General features: G+C 44.2%; 2 protein-coding genes across 6 annotated transcripts in view; one reads left to right on the top strand and one right to left on the bottom strand.

Moving 5' to 3' along the window:
• SH3BP5 (SH3 domain binding protein 5) overlaps nt 1-18,837 on the top strand; it is a 55,558-nt gene extending 36,721 nt beyond the window's left edge. Inside the window, exons 4-9 of the mRNA XM_035129931.3 lie at nt 3,284-3,448; nt 5,823-5,953; nt 9,835-9,877; nt 11,716-11,935; nt 14,583-14,840; nt 17,181-18,837. Of these exons, the coding sequence (XP_034985822.3) occupies nt 3,284-3,448; nt 5,823-5,953; nt 9,835-9,877; nt 11,716-11,935; nt 14,583-14,840; nt 17,181-17,356 (993 nt within the window). The 3' untranslated portion in view covers nt 17,357-18,837. The remainder of the gene's footprint in view (nt 1-3,283; nt 3,449-5,822; nt 5,954-9,834; nt 9,878-11,715; nt 11,936-14,582; nt 14,841-17,180) is intronic.
• Nucleotides 18,838-21,491: 2,654 nt separating this feature from the next.
• The window catches only part of CAPN7 (calpain 7), a 38,703-nt gene continuing 37,112 nt past the window's right edge, over nt 21,492-23,082 (bottom strand). For 3 of the 5 annotated variants that reach the window (XR_015946446.1, XR_015946445.1, XR_015946447.1), the window contains exons 20-21: nt 22,762-22,845; nt 22,074-22,666 (exon numbers count right to left, since the gene is read on the bottom strand). Coding sequence is in view for 2 of the 5 variants with exons in the window: in XM_035128805.3 (XP_034984696.3) it covers nt 22,522-22,666; nt 22,762-22,845 (229 nt within the window). In the remaining 3 variants the exon portion in view is untranslated. Of the gene's footprint in view, nt 22,667-22,761; nt 22,846-23,082 lie in introns of all 5 variants that reach the window. The other 2 variants (XM_035128805.3, XM_035128807.3) reach the window with 1 other exon arrangement.

Below are 23,082 nucleotides of genomic sequence, written 5' to 3'. Positions count from 1 at the left end.
TTGGTGTGGGATTTCTTCATTCAAGCTTCTGCCACCATCATAAGATGGGAGTAGCAACTGGTTCTGCCTCACAATATCTGTGGTGCTATCGGCCACTTGCAACCGAGTGAAGATGCTTGGGTGCATGCCTGGAGATCTTTGGATTTTGACTGTTTTCACACACTAATACCCCGTCCTGTAGACACAGGAGGCGCTGTTGGGCTTGCCGATCAGAAAGTTGGCGGTTCGAATCCCTGCGATCAGGTGAGCTCCCGTTGCTCTGTCCCAGCTCCTGCCAACCTAGCAGTTCGAAAGCACGCCAGTGCAAGTAGATAAACAGGTAGCACTGCGGTGGGAAGGTAAATGGCGTTTCTGTGCGCTCTGGTTTCCAGCACAGTGTTCCGTTGAGCCAGAAGCAGTTCAGTCATAACCCGGAAAACTGTCTGTGGACAAATGCCTGCTCCTCCCTCGGCCTGAAAGCGAGATGAGCTCCGCAACCCCATAGTCGCCTTTGACTGGACTTAACCGTCCAGGGGCCCTTAACGTTTACCTGTACAATTGTACCAGAACCCAAATGCTTTTTCTGTGCAATCTGAGCAGGAGCAGTGAACAGCGTTACAGTCAATTGTTGTAACTTGTCTTCATTTAACCCACCCCAATGCCCTGCTCACAGTTGTGAAGAATATTCTCACATTATGAATGGTCCCTGTCACCATTAAGAAAAAGATGTTGGAACAGGCCAGTATATATGTGGACTGTTCCTGGATCAAGTGACTTTTCTTCTTTAAGCTCTCAAAGTTCTTAAGTTAGCTTAATTGTCATCTGAACAAGCTAGATGCTTAACTGAGACTGAATCACAGTCAGTCCCTCATTTGAAAAATAAGACTTGAGAGCCGTCTTGCCCAACAATGGCAGCTAGGGATTCTGTTTTGGCAACTCCATAACTTATAAAGTAGGATGACCAACACTTGTTTAAGAATGATATGATTATTGTAATTCATGACTGTGTAGATCAGGCATAGGCAACCTTGGTTCTCCATATGTTTTGGAACTACAACTCCCATGACCCCTGACCACTGGCCCTGTTAGCTAGGGATCATGGGAGTTGTAGTTCCAAAACATCTGGAGAGCCAAGGTTGCCTATGTCTGGTGTAGATTGTCAACCCCCAGCACCTATGACAAACCAGCTCATAAGTGGCATAACCAATAGCTGTTTACAGATTATACAATGATAATCATTCCAGACCAGGCTGTTGGGCTGTTTAAATACCGTATGTTATGTAGCCAAAGGCATTTGGGAGGCGTAACATACATTTATTCCTTGCAAGCAAGCAGCTGGCAGGGAAGCTTAGGAACGCCAAGGCCGCGTTAAGCTGTTGCAAGCCGGCCTGCTCAGCTGGAGCGCTTTAGCGGTGAATTTGCATGATATTTTTTTTGCTAAATAATGCTCAGCTTTTCTAAATGTTTTCTGATGCCTCTGACTTCTGCCAGCGCTTAAGGATCTCAGGGTAAGGAGCCGAAAGCCAGCCGAATGCAGCAAAGAGGTTTAGAAAAGTATTTGTGAATTTAACAAGGGGAGGGAAAAGGAAAAAAGGGGGAAAGGAATTTAAATGAAGAAAGGAGGAGAGGGAAGAAGAAGAAAAATCCCTTTCCATCATCATGTACAGATTAGGTCTGGGCGATATATCGATACATCGTCAAAAAACAGTTTGAAGCCCATATCATGATATTAGTTCCATAATTTTTTAACCTGGCAATACGGTATATTGCAAATCATGATGTGTGTGCTATGAAAAATTCATGATGCAGGAAAAACCGTGAAGCCTCTACAGAGGCCCATCCTTCTTTTAGACATTGTCATTTAACAGTATGTCACGATGTTTAGCTGGTGACATACCGCAATGTTGAAAACCAGATATTGCCCAGCCCTAAAATACTAAGAATAACAGTGGGCCACCATCAGTTCACATAGCAGATTCATGAATCTAGAATTAATCACCTACATTAATATGAGCCCCCTGGACATCTGAGTTTTTGTCAACATCAAATTGATGCCTATATGAAATAGGTTTGAATGTAAGCCAGGACACTGAGGTCCTCAGACCTTTGTGCAATAAACAGCAGGTATTTATCTTTCCAGGCTCAGGGTGTAAGTCTGTTTTATTATATATAACTTAATTTTCATTTTTCTACATTTCAAATCAAACATTTTACAAACTTTAAAATATCCAGTGACTTCCTTTCTTCTCCTTCTGATGGTTCATATTACATAGCATCCTTTCCTGCATATTTTACTACAGTGGTACCTTGGTTTGCATACGTCTTGGTTTGCATGTGTTTTGGGTTACAACCCATTTTTTTTTTTTGGATTACAAGCAAATTTTTTGGGGAGGCCCCATTGGCAAACCTGAAACCCGACAATTATCTATTTCTCTCCCCCCCCCCCCCCGGCACAAACTGGCATGCAACGTTGGTACCGGTTTGGAGTAAATTGGGCAAGGTTAGGTTTGGGGGACATTAAGTCATGACCCCGATTTGATTTGACAATTACTCAGTTTGGGAGGCAGCACAAAATCGCGCAAAACTTGCACAAAACTTTGACATCAGGTTCTTTTTTTGGGGGGGGAGACACCTGAAATTTCAGGGTCACAGGTTAATAGAGCTCCAGAAATGCATGTGTGTCTCCATAAGGTTCCATGCGTAGGTGGAGGGTCAAAACCATATTCGATTGTCTTAACAAAGCCGAGACCACATAACACCAGTCTTGTAAGACCTACATTGGCTCCAAGTACTTTTCTGAGCACAATTCAAAGTGTTGGTGCTGACCTTTAAAGCCCTAAATGGCCTCGGTCCAGTATACCTGAAGGAGCGTCTCTACCCCCATCGTTCAGCCCGGACACTGAGGTCCAGCACCGAGGGCCTTCTGGCGGTTCCCTAACTGTGAGAAGCCAAGTTACAGGGAACCAGGTAGAGGGCCTTCTCGGTAGTGGCACCCGCCATGTGGAACGCCCTCCCACCAGATGTCAAAGAGAACAACAACTACCAGACTTTTAGACGACATCTGAAGGCAGCCCTGTTTAGGGAAGCTTTTAATGTTTGACGGGCCAATATTTTGTTGGAAGCCGCCCTGAGTGACTGGGGAAACCCAGCCAGATGGGCGGGGGTATAAATAAATTATTATTATTATTATTATTATTATTATTATTATTATTAGGATACTGTTTTGTATCTGATTTTCCCTTCTTTTGTACATGTTGAAATCCATTTGTGCTAAATCACTGCATCCCTCTCTCGCACCTTTTAGGCACAGCTGGAAGCTCAGAAAGCAACCCAGGATTTTCAGAGAGCTACGGAGGTCCTCCGAGCTGCGAAAGAGACCATTTCTCTTGCCGAGCAGAGACTGCTGGAAGATGACCAGCGTCAGTTTGATTCTGCCTGGCAGGAGATGCTCAACCATGCTACTCAGAGGGTAAGATCTGTTGCTGGCTTGCCTCGGAAAAGCTGCTCCTTTCCTGTGCCGCTGCTGCCTTGGAGAACGGGGAGCTAAAAAATTATTGGATACTTTGGGCAGGCAGATGGAGTTGCAGAATATTGGGTGGCATGCGTTTTACAGCCGGCTCTTGCAAGCAGGGAAAGAAGACGCACAAATCATTTGCACTGTTGCATTTTCCAGCTTCTACTACGAAGTGGGATGAGTCTTGCTGTGAGTGTAGTTCAGATCGTTGTGTAGCTGAAAGTATGAACTGCCTCTAGTTTGTGCCGGGTTCTAGATCAGCTATGTATTTAAGCACTAACTCGGTAGTCAAAATATGAATTGTGTGTAGGCAGATTTGCTGTTTCCAATCTGTGGAAATGCCAAGTAATTTTCGTGGCACCAAAACACAATCAAACTGGACAACATTAAAAGCCCAAATCCCTCTGTCAGTCTAACTCCGATGCCTGGAGAAACATGGCTTTCAGATGCTCAGGCTCCGACTATGGCAGTACTCCAGAACAACAGAGCAGTGTTTTGAATGTGTCACATAAAATGATAACGAAATGAGCGCCACTGAACAATTTTAGATATGTAAAGGAGTGTTTTTGTTGGGCCTAAGTTAGTCAAGGCTGGAGGGATCAGAAAGTTATGCACGGCTTCCTCCCCCCCCCCTTTTAGGCATACTAACCTTTGAAATTAAGTGAGTCTGTGCTGAATCTCACGGATAGCTTTCCCCTTGCATATATGTTAAATTCGATAGTACAGTGGAACCTCGGTTTACGAACACGATCCGTTCCACGGAGGCGTTAGTAAACGGAGGCGTTCGCTCCCCGAAGGCACGCTTCTGTGCGTGTGCAAAGCGCCAATAGAGTGTTTCTGCGCACGCGCACACTGAGCAGATCGCTTCTGCACATGTGCAAGCTGCGCAGATCTCGTCTGCGCATCCAGCGTCGCGGAACCCGGATGTAAACACTTCCAGGTCTGCGGCGTTCATAAATGGAGGCGTTCGTAAACGGGACTGGTTGTAAACTGAGGTACCACTGTATTGTGATCAAGCTGTTCAGGAACGGATTGTGGGGCGGCGCTTAGGCTAATTGCCACATTCACACGATACCTTTAAAGCACCACGAATACAATTTTAAACAGTTGTCCCAAAGAATCCTGGGAGGTGCAGTTTGTTAAGGTTGTCAGGAGACCCCTGTTCCCCTCTCAATGCTACAGCTCCCAGAGTGATTTAAGAATCAATCTCTCTTCACAGGGAACTCTGGGAATTGTAGCTCTGTGAGGGCAATAGGGGTCTCCTAACATCTTTCAGTTTTTAGCAACCCTTAACAAACTACGGCTCCCAGAATTCATTGCTGTTTGCGGTGCTAATAATAATAATAATAATAATAATAATAATAATAATAATAATAATAATAATTTATTATTTATACCCCGCCCATCTGGCCGGGTTCCCCCAGCCACTCTGGGTGGCTTCCAACAAAATATTAAAATACAGAAATCCATCAAACATTAAAAGCTTCCCTAAACAAGGCTGACTTGAGATGCCTTCCAAAGGTCTGGTAATTGTTGTTTTCTTTGACCTCTGGTGGGAGGGCATTCCACAGGGTTGGTGCCACTACCAAGAAGGCCCTCTGCCTGGTTCCCTGTAACTTGGCTTCTCATAGCGAGGGAACCGCCAGAAGGCCCTCGGCGCTGGACCTCAGTGTCCGGGCAGAACGATGGGGAGGGAGAACGCTCCTTCAGGATGTATGCTGTGAATGTGGGCCTAAGTTAAGAATTATTTCTTCCCTTGTAAGTGCCATAACAAGTGCTCAGAAGCAGAATTGTTGTCTCTCTGTGACCCTCACCCATTTGTGTTTCCGTACTGAAAATTTAGTCAGATGGTCAATAATATGTTCCTAATACAGGGGTACCTCCAGTTGCGGACAGGATCCGTTCCGGAGGTCCGGTTGGATCCTGAGGTTTCTGCAACCTGAGGACCTCTTCTGTGCATGTGTGCATGGCAAAACCCGGTAAAATACTTCTGGGTTTGCCGCGCGCGCATTTCGAAGTTAACATATCCAGAGGGTCACGTAAACGGAGGTACGACTGTCCTTATACGTATTCTCGCTTGCTCACTCGTATGTATAAGAAACCTGCCTATAACCACATTCACATACTAAAGAATTCTTGCTAAGCATTTACAGCTTCCATTTGCAGATCTTGGTGGCAATTGTCACCCCTGGTATCCTTGACTGAGAGTGTGCAGAAACAGTGTCAGCTGAGAAACATACCCAGGCTATGCATCTTAACAGGCCTGCAGCCGCTTCAACTCAAAACTGCTGTTTCTCCCCCCTCCCCTTTTCCTCCTTCTTCTGTTAAGGTCATGGAAGCAGAGCAGACGAAAACCCGAAGTGAGCTGGTGCACAAGGAGACGGCTGCCAAATACAACGCGGCCATGGGCAGGATGAAACAGCTGGAGAAGAAGCTCAAGAGGACCATAAATAAATCCAAGTGCGTGTACATTTTTGCAGCGCAACCATTGGGCCAATTTTGCACGCGCTTGACGTTTGTCTGCAAACGGTCTAGGAGAGGGTTTCCCAAACTTGGGTCTCCAGCTGTTTTGGGACTACAATTTCCATCCTTCCTGATTGTTGGGATTGTTGTAGTCCAGCAACAGCTAGAGACCCAAGTTTGGGAAATTGCTCTGTAGGGTGATGTGAAACTCCTAGATTTTTCCTCTAGGGTGGCTCTTTCCAGGAGTAGTGTTAAGGGATGGTCCACAGAGGCCCCAAACATGCACTCGGCCCTAGATTTCCAACCTCTTCTCCCCACTTCCCCCCCTTCTTCTTCCTTTCTATTATTATTATTATTATTGTTATTATTTTATTTATTTTATTTTAACAAAGTAATAATCATACATAAGAATAAAAATGTACACCCCACCACTGAGACTATTCCATTGTAACTATCCAACCTCCCAAAATTTCAGCACCTCTTGTGATGGTTTGACCCCTTTCTGTTTTAATAATAATAATAATAATAATAATAATAATAATAATAATAATAATATATTATTTATACCCCGCCCATCTGGCTGGGTTTCTCCAGCCACACTGGGCGGCTTCCAACCGAATATTAAAAATAGTACAGCATCAAACATTAAAAACTTCCCTAAACAGGGCCCCCTTCAGTTGTCTTCTAAAAGTAAAATAGTTGCTTATTGCCTTGACATCTGCTGGGAGGGCGTTCCACAGGGCGGGCGCCACTACCGAGAAGGCCCTCTGTCTGGTTCCCTGTAACCTCACTTCTCGCAATGAGGGAACTGCCAGAAGGCCCTCGGTGCTGGATCTCAGTGTCCGGGCTGAACGATGGGGGTGGAGACCCTCTCCATATCTCCCCAAACACCCTCCATATCTCCTCAGAATAATTTCTCCTGCATGTTCCCCGTCTTACCTTAATGGCACCTGTTAATTTATCATTAATAGCTATATCCCACATCTCTTTATATCATTCTTCCATTTATATTCTGCTTACCCCTTCTACTTCCTAGCTCTCATAATTTGTGCAGCTGTTGATAAATTTGTAAGCAAGTCCTTCCTAGCCTGTGATTTATTCCTGTCATCTCCTTAAACACCCTTTGCCAAAAAAAATGTACATATTTACACCCCCGCCACATGTGAACCTAATACCTGCTTTCCTGGCATCTCCCCCAACATAACACAGAATATTCCTTGTTTATTTGATTTCATCTGATTGGTGCTAAATGCCGCCTCCAAACTAATTTATAATAATTCCTCCCAAACTAATTTATAATAATTCCTTTTTGTTTTGCTTTCCCTATGAAACCTGGCCAAGATTTGCATGTCTACATATAAAAAGTAAATTGCAAGAACTCGGGCCAGGAGGAAGATGAATTTCAAGTAAGTCTTCAAAAGGTTTTATTTATGTAATGATAAGATAAATAAATCTTAGAGTAATTATCCTTATAACAAAAAATACGTTTTGATTTCTAAACGCAAATGTTGTATTCTTAGATGTAATACTGTTCCTTTAATTTTGCAGCAAACAACACCTTATGTTTTATTTAAATGCTGCAAACAGTCTGAGCTAGCAAGGCAAACATACTTGGTACACTCTGACCATTAAAACATTGGTAAGCTACTTCTGTCTATTATAAGCGATATAACTTGGTATTTAGAAAACAACATGTATTTTTGGTGTAAGGACAATTACTTTAAGATGTTTTATCATTTAAAACATAGACAAGCTACCTCTGTCTATTATAAGCGATTGTATTTAGAAAACAGAATGTATTTTTGGTGTAAGGATAGTTATTCTTAGATATACCCCCAATGTTCATTTAAAACATAGTTCTCTCTGTCTTTTACAAACGACAAAACTTTGTGTTTAGAAATCGGAACGTATTTTTGTTATAAGGATAATTACTCTAAGATTTATTTCTAATGTTCAATTTTTCAACGTTCCAGCTGATGAAGAATTGTCGAAACAGGTCCTGGGATTTTTTTCACTGGAATTTATTTTTATTTGCCTCACTATCATACTGGGATTGATTCCTATTTGGATTCATCTTATCATTACATGAATAAAACATTTTGAAGACTTACTTGAAATTCATCTTCCTCCTGGCCCGGGTTCTTGCAATTTACTGTTTATTTCTACATATCAAAAGTAGCACCTGCAAATTCTATGCGTGTCATGGGTCTGTGCCTTGAGCTTTCTTAGATACTAGCAACGCCCCAGGCTCTTGTCATATCTGCAACCCCTCACTTGGCATTTCAGTTATCAGGCGTCCAACACACATCTGTACTGCAAGGCAGGACCAGGCAACCCAGCTAAATAAGATATGCAGGATTGAAGCAGTGTGCCTTAATGGCGAGTAAGTGCTCCTCTAGAGGAGGGACTGCAGACTTGCTCTAAATAATCCAAGTAAGCAGGCCAGTCCTATTAGACCAGGCATTCCCCAAACGGCGACCCTCCAAATAAGGGGTTCCCAAACTAAGGCCCGGGGGCCGGATGCGGTCCAATCGCCTTTTAAATCCGGCCCGCGGATGGTTCGGGAATCAGCGTGTTTTTACATGAGTAGAATGTGTCCTTTTATTTAAGATGCATCTCTGGGTTATTTGTGGGGCCTGCCTGGTGTTTTTGCATGAGTAGAATGTGTCCATTTATTTAAAAAGCATCTCTGGGTTATTTGTGGGGCCTGCCTGGTGTTTTTGCATGAGTAGAATGTGTCCTTTTATTTAAAAAAGCATCTCTGGGTTATTTGTGGGGCCTCCCTGGTGTTTTTGCATGAGTAGAATGTGTCCTTTTATTTAAAATTCATCTCTGGGTTATTTGGGGGGCCTGCCTGGTGTTTTTGCATGAGTAGAATGTGTCCTTTTATTTAAAAAGCATCTCTGGGTTATTTGTGGGGCATAGGAATTCGGTCATATATTTTTTCAAAATATAGTCCGGTCCCCCCACAAGGTCTGAGGGACAGTGGACCGGCCCACGGCTGAAAAAGTTTGCTGACCCCTGTTCCAGATGTTTTGGCCTACAGCTCCCATGATCCCTAGCTAACAGGACCAGTGGTCAGGCAAGATGGGAATCGTATTCCAAAACATCTGGAGGGCCGAAGTTTGGGGATGCCTGTATTAGACCTTATATACTTCCTCCCGGTCTCTTGTGCTGTTTATTGAGCATTCATTCTGATTTGTCTGCTGGGAGGCTAGATGACGGTGTGTCAAAGCAAGTCTGATCCCACCCTTTCTCCAGCGCCTTGTCCCAACTTTTTCCTATCCCTCATCCCAGCGTTTCTCAAACTTGTTGGTCTACAACCCCATCATCCCTAGCTAGCAGGACCAGTAGTCAGGGATGATGGGAGTTGTGGTCCAGCAACAGCTGGGGGCCCAAATTTGTGAAACACTGCACTCCCCCCCAAAAAAATGTGACCTTCTGGAGAAAGCAGGTTTAGCTGCGCAAGTCCAATCACCTACATTTGTGCTACTCGAATTGGCCAATATGCGATGGAACCGGGTGTTTTTTTCAGCTGGAACTCACCGAAACTCAGTTCTGGCCCCTCTCAGGTAGGCACCGTTGCCATTATAAGAGAGTTCCAGCACCTCTTTTTCGAGAAAAAGAGCACTGGATGAAACCCTGCCACAAAACGGTAACTGTTTTGTGGAACTGAGAGGGAAGACAGGAGCTGTGCCCTTTTTGTGTTGGCACCTAGCACAGGGGCAGACAGGCTTCCCACCAAAGCTTTGATCGCTTCTAGAACATTCTCCGCGAAGCCCTGTGCAAGCGCGGAGCAGAGATCTTTTCCATCATTCTCTGTGGATTGTTCTACCAAGAATGATAAAATCCATTCTCTCCTCCCTCTCTCCTTACAGGCCTTATTTCGAACTCAAGGCGAAGTATTATGTACAATTAGAGGTACGTATCAAATACTGGCAATCTGTAGCGGATCTGTTACAAATCACGACTGCAGTTGATGCGTTTCAGTGAAAAAACTTGTCCATATCATTAATCATCTCCTATGGTAGGAATTAATCATGACCCAGGTGGCGCTGTGGGTTAAACCACAGAGTCTAGGGCTTGCTGATCAGAAGGTTGGCGGTTCGAATCCCTGTGGCGGGGTGAGCTCCCGTTGCTCGGTCCCAGCTCTTGCCAACCTAGCAGTTCGAAAGCACATCAAAAATGCAAGTAGATAAATAGGAACCGCTCCGGCAGGAAGGTAAACGGCGTTTCCGTGCGCTGCTCTGGTTCGCCAGAAGCAGCTTTGTCATGCTGGCCACATGACCCGGAAGCTGTCTGCGGACAAACGCCGGCTCCCTCGGCCAATAGAGCGAGATGAGCGTCGCAACCCCAGAGTCGGACACGACTGGACCTGATGGTCAGGGGCCCCTTTACCCTTTACCTATGGTAGGAATAATAATGATAACAATAATAATAATCTTGTTTGGATTTAACTACAAAGATGATGGTTGGGGAAACGTCGTGCAGAAACAAGGGCCCTATTCAGGCGTTAAAAAAACCCTTGTATAATTTAAAACTCTAAATGGGGTGGGGGTGGGGGGGAGAGAGAGAAGTTGTAGCACCCGATGGAGTGCTTGATTTTACTTATATGCACCCAAAGTGGCTTAACGGCAAACATTTGAAACATCTCCGCAGTTGCAGAAGAGGGTTCTACAATTCCATTCCTATATGCCAGGGTGATGGTGGTGGAATACGGTTCCCATCAGGATCAGCTGCCATGGTCTGGGTTGAGGGGTTGATGGGAGTTGGAGTCCACACATCAGGAGGGCCAAAGGTTCCCCATCGCTAGAGTGGATGAAGTTCTTTAGCTGGATTTTAATCATCTTCTTTGGCGATCACTCGTAGCCGAGTAAGATTGTTTTCTATAAACACAGTTTTAACAGTGGGTCCATAAGTGAATGCGGAGGCCAATTCTGGATCCACATTTTCTTCCACAGTGGGGACATAGGTTTCCGGGCGGGAGTTGATCACGGTGAGGGTTTGCCAAGCGTGCCTTCCTCTTAGCACTTTTCTCCCTTTCGTCCTGAGTTCGAGCGTCTTCAAAGGCCACGACACCTTTGGAAAGGGTGTTCTCCAATTGGGGGGCTCGCAGGCCAGTGTTTCCCAGTTGTTGGTGTTTATACTACAGTGGTCCCTCGGTTTATGAACACAATTTGTTCCGGAAGTGTGTTCATTAACTGAAGCGAACTTTCCCATTGAAAGTAATGGAAAGTGGATTAATCTGTTCCAGACGGTCCGCGGAGTACTTAAACTGAAGCGGTCATAAACTGAAGCGAACTTTCCCATTGAAAGTAATGGAAAGTGGATTAATCCGTTCCAGACGGGTCCACGGAGTACTCAACCTGAAGCGTACTTAACCCGAAGCATGGGTGTAATTGGTTCCGGAAGTCTGTTCATAAACTGAAGCGTTCATAAACTGAAGCAAACTTTCCCATTGAAAGTAATGGAAAGTGAATTAATGCGTTCCAGATGGGTCCGCGGCGTTCGTAAACCGAAAATTCGTAAAGCGAGGTGTTCATAAACCGAGGTCCCACTGTACATTTTTTTTAGATTTGCCTCGAGGGAGTCTTTAAACCTCTTTTGTTTTCCATTGTTAAGTTCGGAACAGAGTAGTTGCTTTGGAAGACGATGATCCGGTTATCCACACAAGATGACCAGTCCAACGAAGTTGATGTTGAAGAATCATCGCTTCCGTATTTCTGCCCTTAACATGTCTCTTCCGCTTGCTTCATTAGCAATTGAAGAAGACCGTAGACGATCTGCAAGCAAAGCTGGCGTTGGCCAAAGGCGAATACAAGACAGCTTTGAAAAACTTGGAGATGATCTCTGACGAGATCCACGAGAGGCGGCGAGCCTCATCCATGGGGCCCAGGGGATGCGGCGTGGGGGCTGAAGGCAACAACACATCGGCAGAAAACCTTTCTGTGTGCAAATTAGAGCCGGATAATATCTCCAGTAAGTAGAAGCTGTAGAGTTTGCACCCTGTCAAAGGACAGCTACTCCACAATGACCTTGTGGCGCTTTGTGCAATTTGGTTCTATGCACTGGGTTGGTTTGGACGTCGGGGTAAACCATGGTTTAGCACAGTAAGAACAAGCTTCAGTGTCCCTAAGGTTTGCATCAGGCATAGGCAAACTCGGCCCTCCAGATGTTTTGAGACTACAATTCCCATTATCCCTGGCCACTGTTCCTGTTAGCTAGGGATGATGGGAGTTGTAGTCCCCAAACATCTGGAGGGCCGAGTTTGCCAATGCCTGGTTTGAGTGCTCCCTCCTTCTCTAGTGTGGCTGCAAGGAGTTTGGGAGCTTTCCCTTCCAGTTTAGATTAAATGCAGCTTGTTGTGTCATCCAAACGCTACAAATTGTGATTGTTTGAAACAAGCCAGCTTCAGACCATGGAGCTGCCCTGTTTAAGCCAGCCATAGCTAACCTTAAGCATAGTTTAGAGTTTCAATGACACACTAAAATGTGGTTTGTGGAAACTGGAAGGGAAAGCTTCTGAATTCCTCCTTACCTCCAAGACAGAGAAGATGGGAAACTGGAGGTACGAGAACTGCAGCAGCAACTAAATTATGCTTTAGCCTAATATACAAATGTATATGTAGAGAGAGCTGGTGTGGTGCTGGGATTAGAGTGGCAGACCAGGATGAGGGAAGCCTGGGTTCAAATCCCCACTCAACTATGACCCTCTTTTGCAGCCTAACTTACCTCTCAGGCTTGTTGTGAAGATAAAAAGATGGGATAAACATGTAATAAAGAAAAAGAAAATATATGCGAGCTAAGTATTGTCGCATTCAAGCTCCAAAAGTTCTCTGCCTCATAAACTTTTATGTAGCGCGGAACAACACGTAGCGGCCTGAGAAGCTTGTACCCCAGGATACAAAATAGGGTTTCTTCTCTGGGACAGAGATTGAAACAACATTGAATACTGAACTACGCTGAAATCAATTGTGAAATTCTGGACTTCTTGCAAAAGCTTGGAAACGTGCAGCGCCTTGTCTCTGAAACTTTCATCCGTCAGTTTTTGTACCGTTCCGTGGACCTCAGTAGAGATTCTTTATATAGCAAGCTTGAAGCTGTCTCTCTGTGTGTGATTTGTGTTCATAAATGATTCGATTTTAAGCGCCGATTTTTGTAAGAAAGAACAAATAATGTTGCAACACTCATTTGAAGGGTTCTGGTTTGATGTTTTTATTTTTTAAATTTGTGTTAGCTTTTCTCTAATTTGTCCGCGATTCTTGCTTACACTGAATTTCTGTTATCCCTTAACCGTGTAAAATATTGTATCGGGCAGTTAAAAATCCTTGCTTGAAATACAGTTTGAGCTTAGGCCGGCAGTTCGTCCACCCCGAGCGGGACCTCAGAGCACCTTCTCTCACTATGTTTTGTATTGGAGAGTTACTGGCAGACAAAACACATACTTGCGGCAGAATAGTGCTGTTTGTAGGTCACCACAGCAACTAAACACAGCACGGAAAGCTATGCAGTGTTTACTCTGAAGGTCCCACATCTGTGAAAGCCAGCTGCTTTCCCCTTTAAAATAATGGAAATGACAACTGGGAAGGGATTGAACCTGCTATGTTCAGATGAATCACTGACGTGTCTTGGGATAAGAACTATCGTTCCCACCCAAACTCCTATTTATTTACAGTCAATAAATAATATTCCCCGTTGTGAAGCCTGCGGCTTGGTGGGAAAAGACTGGCACCCATGATAATTTTGTTCCCGGAGCATAAGATGATGAACTGTCAACTGCTTGTTTCCTTTCTGTAGGCAATTCTCGTTTTGTCCCAGCTCCACCCCTTTTCATGACGCTTGTGACTTTTGCGGGCTACTTCTGGGTTTGATGGCATGTGCCACAATCACACGCCCTTCAGATGGGCCTAACCTGGGAGTTGCCTGTACGGTCATACCTTGGTTCTCAAACAGCTTAGTCGACAAACAAATCGGCTCCCGAATGCCGAGAACCTGGAAGTAAGTGTTCCGGTTTTCAAACGTTTTTCGGAAGGCAAACATCCGGCGCGGCTTCCGCTTGAGTGCAGGAAGCTCCTGCAGCCAAGTCGGAAGCTGCGCCTTGTTTTTCGAATGGCTTCGGGAGTCGAACGGACTTCCGGAACGGATTAAGTTCGAGAACCAAGGTTCCACTGTACTTCGCTACTGTTTTGCCGACCTGTTCCTTCTGGTGCTGTTCAATTTTGAGACTGCAGCATTAAGTGTGTCGTTCAGAAACTGTTTTTGCCAACCTCTACATAACGCCCTAGTGTGGTAACTGCTGCTCTTATTTATAGCAGGGGCAATAAACCTGTAACTCCCATCAGTATGGACAATGGCGAGGAAAGATGAGAGTTGTAGTTCAGTCACATTTGGGTTGCCACAGCTTTCCCACCCCTGCTTTACACCTAGCCTTGGATAATGGGGCATAATACTGTTCCAAAACAGGGCTTTTGATTGGGTAGCGTCCGTATACTGTTTGTAACTATTGCCCTTGAGAGGACAGGGTTCATAAACAAGAGGTGCAGGTAGGTGGAGGACTTGGGAGGGGAAATCCTCCTCCTAATCAGATTTTGCTCTCCTGACTTTTTTTGCTCTCTGATTTTGCACAGTGGCCTCGGAAGTATTTGAGGACGACACCTGCAACAGCCTGGTGTCCGAAGACGACTCTGAAACCCAGTCCGTATCCAGTTTCAGCTCTGGTCCGACCAGCCCTTTTGAGACGCCGTCTCAGTTTCTCCCCGTGGCACGGCCTAGAAGCCTGGATCTGTCCAGCCCCATCTCGCTGTCTGAATTCGGCATCTTTCCTCTACTGGGACCTCGCAGCGAATGCAGCGGGGCTTCCTCTCCTGAATGTGAAATTGAAAGGGGTAAGTTGGGCTGAATCCCAGGCTAGGGATTATTCGGAGAGGGATCAACAGGCTTGAAGGCTGGGGGGGGGATCATTTCTCCTCACCTTTCCCCCCTGCAAAAATGGACCAAGTGCATCTATGGGACCAAGTGCATCTTGTAACCCACATAAATAGGGTGGGACCAAAGCCCAGCCTTCCTCTGCTCCTAAAATCTCTAATAATACTTTTATTATTTATACCCCACCCATCTGGCTGGTAATCTCAAAGCTCTCACCCTTCATCTTTCTGGTTGTCGTGCTGCAAAGGATGTCAGGCTTAGCCAGGAACAAGTTTAATCTGTAACTTACACCCTCCCTATACTTGGAAGTGTGAAATCATTCTGTGAATGATTGCTGCTTCCTAAAGCAGGAAGTTATGGCCTGGCTGAAGGAAAATTCCCAGAGTTTCCAGTTCCAAAGGTGACAGACCAGTCCTGCGCAGCGAGGCGTTTCTGATGAGTGTAGAGCATTTTTCAGCCAAAGACGATAGTGCTTGCATCTTTAAGTCACCCAAAATCGGCAGCAAAGAGCCAAAGCTAATAAATGTAAATGAAGCTCATGGGATGTGGTGGTTGACGGGATTATTGTTGCTTGAAGAAATGGAAAGGATTACCAATGTGGTTTTTTTTTTGTTGTTAAAAAAAACCCCAAAATGTGTGCTACCAGTCCTGGGGAGAATAGTGCGAGACACTAGGAGATTGTGGGTATTGCGACTCAATCTTAAAGAGCTGTGTAGCTACACACACACACACACACACACACACACACAGTGGTACCTCGACTTCCGAAGGTTTCGACTTCCGAAGTCCGCTAACCCGGAAGTATTTTCGCCGCGTGTGTGTTCTGCGCATGCGCAAAAGTTTTCGACTTCCGAAGAGTGCTGTGGAACGCATCGCCTTTGGAAGTCGAGGTACCACTGTGTGTGTGTGTGTGTGTGTGTGTGTGTGTGTGTGTATCTATATCTACACATACATACTATAGAGATCATGCTGTTGCTTTCAGAGAACCTTCAGCTAAAAGGTTAATAGTATTGTTATAATAGCTTATGTTATAATCAAGAATTTGCACGCATGCACACTAGGCTGCTTTTCTTCCAGAGGGTTCAAAAATTGGAACATACTAGGGGCAAATTCCTTTGCCAGCCTCCCTTCCGCCACACTTGGTGAGCTCCTCCTCCTCTCCCAGCTTCCCCGAGGGCCACCCCTTCTTCTGTAGTATCCCCCGCTGTCCTTTAAACAGCTCACCGGGGCTGCCAGCCCACCCATAGTCCTTGCTTGCTCACTAGCTTGCTGGCCTGTCACCACTCTCAAGTTTCTGTGGCCACCTGTTGGAGGACATGCAAACTGCAGCACGACCGCAGCATTACAAACTTGTGCCGAGATTAGATAGTTCAGGAGGTTGAAAATGGCAGAATGGTCAACGTACTTCTTGGGGAAACTCCCCCAATTCCAGTTGTATCCAATCATACTTCGAATGCAGTGCCTTTTGCTTTACAGCTTGTTCCAAATTTTCCGAGATGAATGGGTGATGATGAATGGGGCAAGGGGGATCTCCACTGTATTCGTTAGGGTGCCGTATTTGCTAGGTTATTTTATTCTGTGAACTGCCCTGGGATCTCTTGATGAAGGGCAGTATATAAATTGAAAAAAATAAAAATAAAATTGTCAGGGAAGGGGCTGTAACTCAGTGGTAGACCATCTGTCTGGGAAGCAATTCAAAATTGTCTCCAATGCTAGTCATCCTTGGAGCAGACCCACTCAAATGCATGGAGATGACCAAGTTAAGACACATTAATTTAAGTGGATCCGACTCATGAGTAGAACGTAGTTGAGTACAACCCTTATTCCCTGGCATTTCCAGAAAGGTGTGGGAGATGCACAGCCAATCAGTATAGACAGTACAGTACTGAGCTAGCTGGACCAGGGGCGTAGGATGATAGGGGTGGGCCGCCCCAAGCGGCGGGCTCCAAGGGGCGCCATCGTGGGCGCCCGCCCCCAAAACACTCTCCCCGCCCCCGGAACGCGTGCCACAGCCCTCCGGGAGGCACACCCAACCCCTGGAACGTCCGTCACGCCCCTCTGGGAGGCGCGCCATGCCCCCAAGAGGTGCACCACGGCCCTGGAATGTGTGCCCCGCCCCTCTGGGAGGCGTGCCCCACCCCCAGAACGGGCACCAGCCCCGCCCCCGGTGCCAGAGCATGAAGCTCCGCCACTGAGCTGGACCAATGGTCTGGCTCGATGCAAGGCAGCTTCCTAGGTTCTGTAAAACCCACATTGTTCCATGGTTCAAGCTGCTGAACCGTTCCATCTCATCTTCGCAGGGGACAGAGCAGAAGGAGCAGAGAACAAGGCGCTCGACAAAGCAAACAAGAACCGGAATAGCCACTCCTCTTCCAGTGGCCCTACGTTGGACAACCGGATGAAGCAGCTCTCCCTCCAGTGCCTGAAAGTCAAAGATGGGATCTGCGCAGACAGAAAAGTAGTACAAATCGGTTGAGGTCGACGTCCGCTCAGAGCGAAGGAGGAACCTATCGATTAATTTATACAAACTTCTCTTCTGCGTGCCAGAAGAACCTTGTGCCAATTAACTATTTAATACATGCCAAATCTTTTAAGCATTTACTCTTTAGGAAACTGCACTGAGAGTTCCATCGGTGCTGAGGTATGCGTTTCTGCATTTTTTATTTTAGAAATGCAAGCAAAATCTTTCGCCGTGACGCAAATCGGTCACAAGCCTCCGCTGTGCTTATCGGACTTCGCAGCCTTTGCAAGACACTTTGGTAGCCACTTTTGGCAGAAGCAATAACTAGTTGCGTTCCGTGTATGGAGTTCTGTGCCAGCCGGGAAACGGAAGACCGAGCCAAATGTTTAGGAGGAGCAGCCAGTGTCCATTTTGTAGGCAATGCCCGTTTTTTTGAGCCGAGCGGCTGTTTAGACCTAGAATTTCAAGGTGCCGGTGGCCTAGCCTTGTACTTTAAACGACTATATTTATATTTTGGATTATAAAAGGGATACTGTTGCATGTTACAGAGTCTAGAAACTTTCCCTGAGTCTCTAGACCTCATATATGATTGAAAATTATACCTCAAGGGTAACATGAATATGTTGTTAATATTGACGCACACACCCTTTCTTAGTGTACCATGTTTGGGGGGAGGTGGAGAGGATGTCCCAATTATTACGGATCCAGTAAGCAAAATGAAATGTACATCGGAGCTGTTACAGACGACTTTCTCTGGTATGGCTGGTGTCCGTTGTTAGGTAGGAGCAGGGCAAAAATTATTTTTACACCTTGGGCCTACCAAGCTAGAAGGGGGGAGTTGTCATGCATGAACAGATGGTCTATTTGCCAGTTAGGGTTTAAGGGGGGGAGTGAGTACTTCTAAATATCACTGTAGGTTGTCATGTTATAGGTTTCGTAGAGTAATTAAAGGACTTATAAATTTAGCATCCCTTGAGCGAAAAGAAGAGTAAGATTGGGAAGGGTGTCAAAGCATGTTCAGCGCCAGCTGTTACATAGTAGAGATGTCTGGTAGTTATGCTAATAAGAGGTAGTTAAAATCATAGGACTTTTGTTTTGGTAGTTAGCATTTCTGAAACTGACATATGCCATTGCTAATAAAACTTGCTCATTTTCTTGGCTGCCCCGTCCTCAGATTTTCTGTTCCTTAGCTTAGTTCTGTTGTGTTTTTTTGTCCCCAACTACAGTTTTGTGTAGCTATTCTGAAAACAAATGTAAAAAATACATAGACCCTTTACACTACAGTGAATGTTCCTTTCACTCTTCAGTTTTGTTTTCATGTGCAGTATGGTTCTGTTGAAAGTGCTGAAAATTATTTTAGGAAAGCCTTTGCAAATTTGTTCCCCTCAATATACAGACAACTTCCATTTGCGCGTTTGGCTTACATTTTGACTGAGGAAATGAACTCTGCGAGTGCCAAATGGAATGGTCAATAATAAAGTGAAAACTAAACAGTTGTAGTGTGCGTTTTCTTCTTTTTTCTGATACGTGGTAAGATTCAAGCTTGGAAGTCAGAGCGAAGGGGTACAATTTTTTGTCCCATTTGTGGCACAGTGATAAATAGTAAAAAGAAAACCACCAAAAGCTCTGGATTTAATATTATTGTGTGCGCTGTAGACACTTCCCTTGAGCACCCAAGTTGTAGAATTAAAAAGCATTTCAGCCATATATATATATATATATATATATATATATATATATATATATATATATATATCCCAGACAGTCCCTGGCCTCAGGCTCACTATGTTAAAGAGACACGACACAAAAGGGAAAGCGGTTAGGAGGGAGGAAATAACAAACAAGCTCAGTCACACATGCTTCACCACACAAATGCTCTCAATGGGAAAAAGTGACAAGTGCAACGCTGTCTGATTCTGTCCTGGGCCCGTCATTGTTCAACGTCTTAAAAAATGACAGATGAAGGAATTGAGTAAACGCTCATCAAATTCGCAGAGGACACCAAACGGGACAGGGCAGCTAATGAAGTAGACGACAGAATCGGAATTGAAAATGACCGTAACAGGTTGGAGAATTGGGCCCAAGCTAACAAAATGAATTTCAATAGGGACAAATGTCAGGTTCTGCACTCGGGGAGGAAAAACCAGAGGCACAAATGTAAGATGGGAGACACGTGGCTTACTAGCAGTACATGTACAAAAAATCATGCATCACCATAAACAAAGGATGAATTCTTGTTAAGTACCTGTGCATATAAATCCCCACCATATGTTTACCTATATGTACACATGACAAACTCCATATACAGGTGAAACTCGGAAAATTACGGTAGAATATCGTCAATGTATTTCAGTAATGCAACTTAAAAGGTGAAACCAATATGAGACAGATGCATGACATGCAAAGCAAGATATGTCAAGCCTTTATTTGTTGCAATTGTGATTATTTGTCGTTAGGCGGGTCAATTATAAATGGAATCTAATTAATGAAATGTAATAGCGATGTTTAGTTTTGTATTATTGTAACTATTTGTTTTATTACTGTGGAATTTCCAAAAGAAAGCATTTGTAAAAATTAAAAGAAAAATAAAAAATAATAAGTTGCGTTACTGAAAAAAAAAGCACTTCTCGACGATATTCTAATTTTCCGAGTTTCACCTGTAGAATCCATTTTTTGGTACTTACGGTACATAGAATATTATTGGGTGTAGTCATCCTCTAAGTCATCCTCAATTAAATCTGTTGCCTTCTGTCTTTTTATTACTGACTTGTTTGCAATCAGGGCTAGATCTGTAACTTTCATCTTACTAATTGCCTTGCAAAGCAGTTCAGCTGAGTTGCTCGTAAGTGCACAGCGTGTTCCAATTCCCCCTAGCCTAGCTGGCCGCTCACAGAACAGCAATTACAAGGCACCCGGTTTTGATTTCCTTTTCAAAGGGAGCTACCGATTGAGATAATAGCAAAAGCAACGTCATCCTGTTGAGTCGCTTGATAATGGCGAGGAGCTGCCTTGCCCATTACCATTCGTTTTCTTGAGAAAAGCAAAACTTAATTTTTTTTAAAAAAAATCAGGCAGAGTTGGCTGAAAACAAACTAGGGAAATGGATTTCTATGTCGCAAATTGGGGAGAAATAAATAAGGTTTGCTCCAGCCCCTTCTCCCTTTGGCCTGAAGCTGCTATTTCTCCATTGGGGATGCCAAGTGTCGTTCACAAATTGTACTTGCCGATAACAAAAGATAGCCTCGTCCTCTGCGCTGTAGATGGGATGGAGAACCTGTAGCCCTGCAGATGGCTGGTGGGACCACAACACCCTCGTCCTAGACATAGGTGACTACGGCTGATAGGAGTCCAGCACTATAGAGGAGCACAGTTCCCAACCCTGCTTTAAAGAGAAATAGGGACCTCTCCAAAGCCCAACATTTAAGGGGGAAACCATCAAAGGGGGAAACCTACGGGACCGCCTCTCCTGGTATGCCCCGCGGAGGACCTTAAGGTCCACAAACAACAATATTCTGGAGATCCGGAGCCACAAGGTGGCTAGATTGGCCTCAACTAGGGCCAGGGCCTTTTCAGTATTGGCCCCAACTTGGTGGAACGCTCTTTCACAGGAGACCAGGGCCCTGTGGGATTTGTCATCTTTCCGCAGGGCCTGCAAGACAGCTGTTCTGCCTGGCCTTTGGGTTGGACTTAGTCTGACCCCTGTGTTTTCCTCCCTCATGGCTTGGATTTATGGACTACTTGAAATGAGGCTGCATTTTAAATTTTAATATTGTATTTTAATTAATTGTTTTTTATGTTTTATTGTAATTTTATTGGTGTGAGCCGCCCTGAGCCCGGTTCTGACTGGGGAGGGCGGGGTATAAATAAATTATTATTATTATTATTATTATTATTATTATTATTATTATTATTATTAAAGCAGGGTAGATTTGATTTAAATCGATTTAAATCACTAATCAGTAAAACTTGATTTAAATAATTTTTTTTACAGAAAGACTCATTCTTGCTGGTATAATCTTAATATTTACAACCCGCTGAAGGTTTCATTTTTGGAACAATAAATTTTCAGAGTAGTTTTTACAGTTATATCAAAAATTATACTGATCTGGTTAGACTATTAGAAATACAAAGGCAGGTAATTATGAACTAATTGTTTATATATGGACAACTTTTCTGCTGTACTTTATTGGAAGTAGAAAAATAATCATTTCCTTAACAATTGGAACAATTTATTTAACTAAAGCAATAACATTATAGCATATGTATCCATGTTTGTTAACTGATGTGGTTAAACGATTAAAAAAAAATTGGACTGAGTTTTAGCACACATGAAAAACTTAAATCCTTATTTCCTGATGACTAGCCTTTGGACTATAATGTAACTTAAATAGAAAACTATCTTTAGAAAGATTTTTCCTCCAAAAGCATTTTATTTTAAAAATGTGATTTAAATTTTAAAAATCAGATTTTTTTTAAAAAAAAATCATTGATTTTTTATCCACCCTGAGCTAAAGCGAGGATTAGCACTACCAACAGCTATTTCAAGCAGGGGTTTCTCCCAGTCCTCAACAGGATATTATTATTATTATTATTATTATTATTATTATTATTATTTTATCATTATTAGTTCCAAAACATCTGGAGGGCCACAGATTCTCACCCTTGCAGCAAAGAGCCAAGGAAGTATTTAAACATGTACAGCCATCTCCGATTCAAGACAGATACGACCTGAGCTGCTTCATTGGTGTATTTGGAAAAACCAAAGCTGTGAGGAGGGGAGCTGGTGGGAAACAGACATTTTAAAGCCCAAACGTGATGAAAATATTCTTATAAGCGAAGCCATGCAAAGAGCAAGGACATTTTAGGCAAACAAGCAATTCCCTTGGCCTGCCCTCCAGTTGGCCAGTTCTAGGCTAAGACCTGGTTCCGCTCTGCTTTAAGAGATTCCTATGGACAATGAACACCTGACCTTATAAAAGTGCATACGTGGTAGAAACTTGTAGGTGTTCGAAATCAATCCGCAGCATCGGTTACCCGCTCCAGCTTTAGGGTGCAATTCCCTTTGCGAAAGTCCAGATTTGTTTTGCACAGCCCATGTAAACATTTCCCCCCCCCATAGGTAGGTTCTTTCGATTGCCCTCCAGCGTTTAAAGAGTCTTAAGTCATTGAGATGGATGACCTCATTGCAGCTGCGATGTCTTAAGAGGGGTAACGCTATTAAAGTCCAAGAAGAAAGGGCCCTCCTGCTGAGGGAGGAAAGTGCTTGGGATAATATTGTAAACGCCAGCAGGGACACATTCGAGTTCCAGGTAGCAAAACCCACACCTTGGAGGGAGGAAAAAAAGAGAAAAGGGGCAAACTTAGGACCAGATCTAGCACAATGCAAATCCAGAAAGGTGTATCGTCAGACAAGGCGTTACCTGTAATCGCCGCTGTTTTTCTTCTGAAAGCCTTGCTCTCCCACCGCAGAGACTGTCACCACTTCAAAGCCAACACTGTATTGCCTGCAAAAACCGAATTGGAGGTTGTGATTGTGTTTTAGACACAGTGATCTATGGCAAGGGCGGTGCTTTTTTCTGGGGGTACGCATACCCCTAAACATTTGTTGAAGCTTTGTACTTTTGTCCCTTTACTGAATTTATTTTCCCCGATTTGAACTATAAAATGGTGGTTTTCTTGAGTCAACGTGAAAGTACCTGTCACGGTCCTTGTTTGGCTACTTCTGAGAAACTAGCACCACA

This window comes from Zootoca vivipara, chromosome 11 (genome assembly GCF_965207765.1).
Source record: "Zootoca vivipara chromosome 11, rZooViv2.hap1.1, whole genome shotgun sequence".
NCBI classification, from domain to species: Eukaryota; Metazoa; Chordata; class Lepidosauria; order Squamata; family Lacertidae; genus Zootoca; species Zootoca vivipara.
The sequence above is the reverse complement of the archived record's forward strand: the minus strand, read 5'-3'. Positions and strand labels throughout refer to the sequence as shown.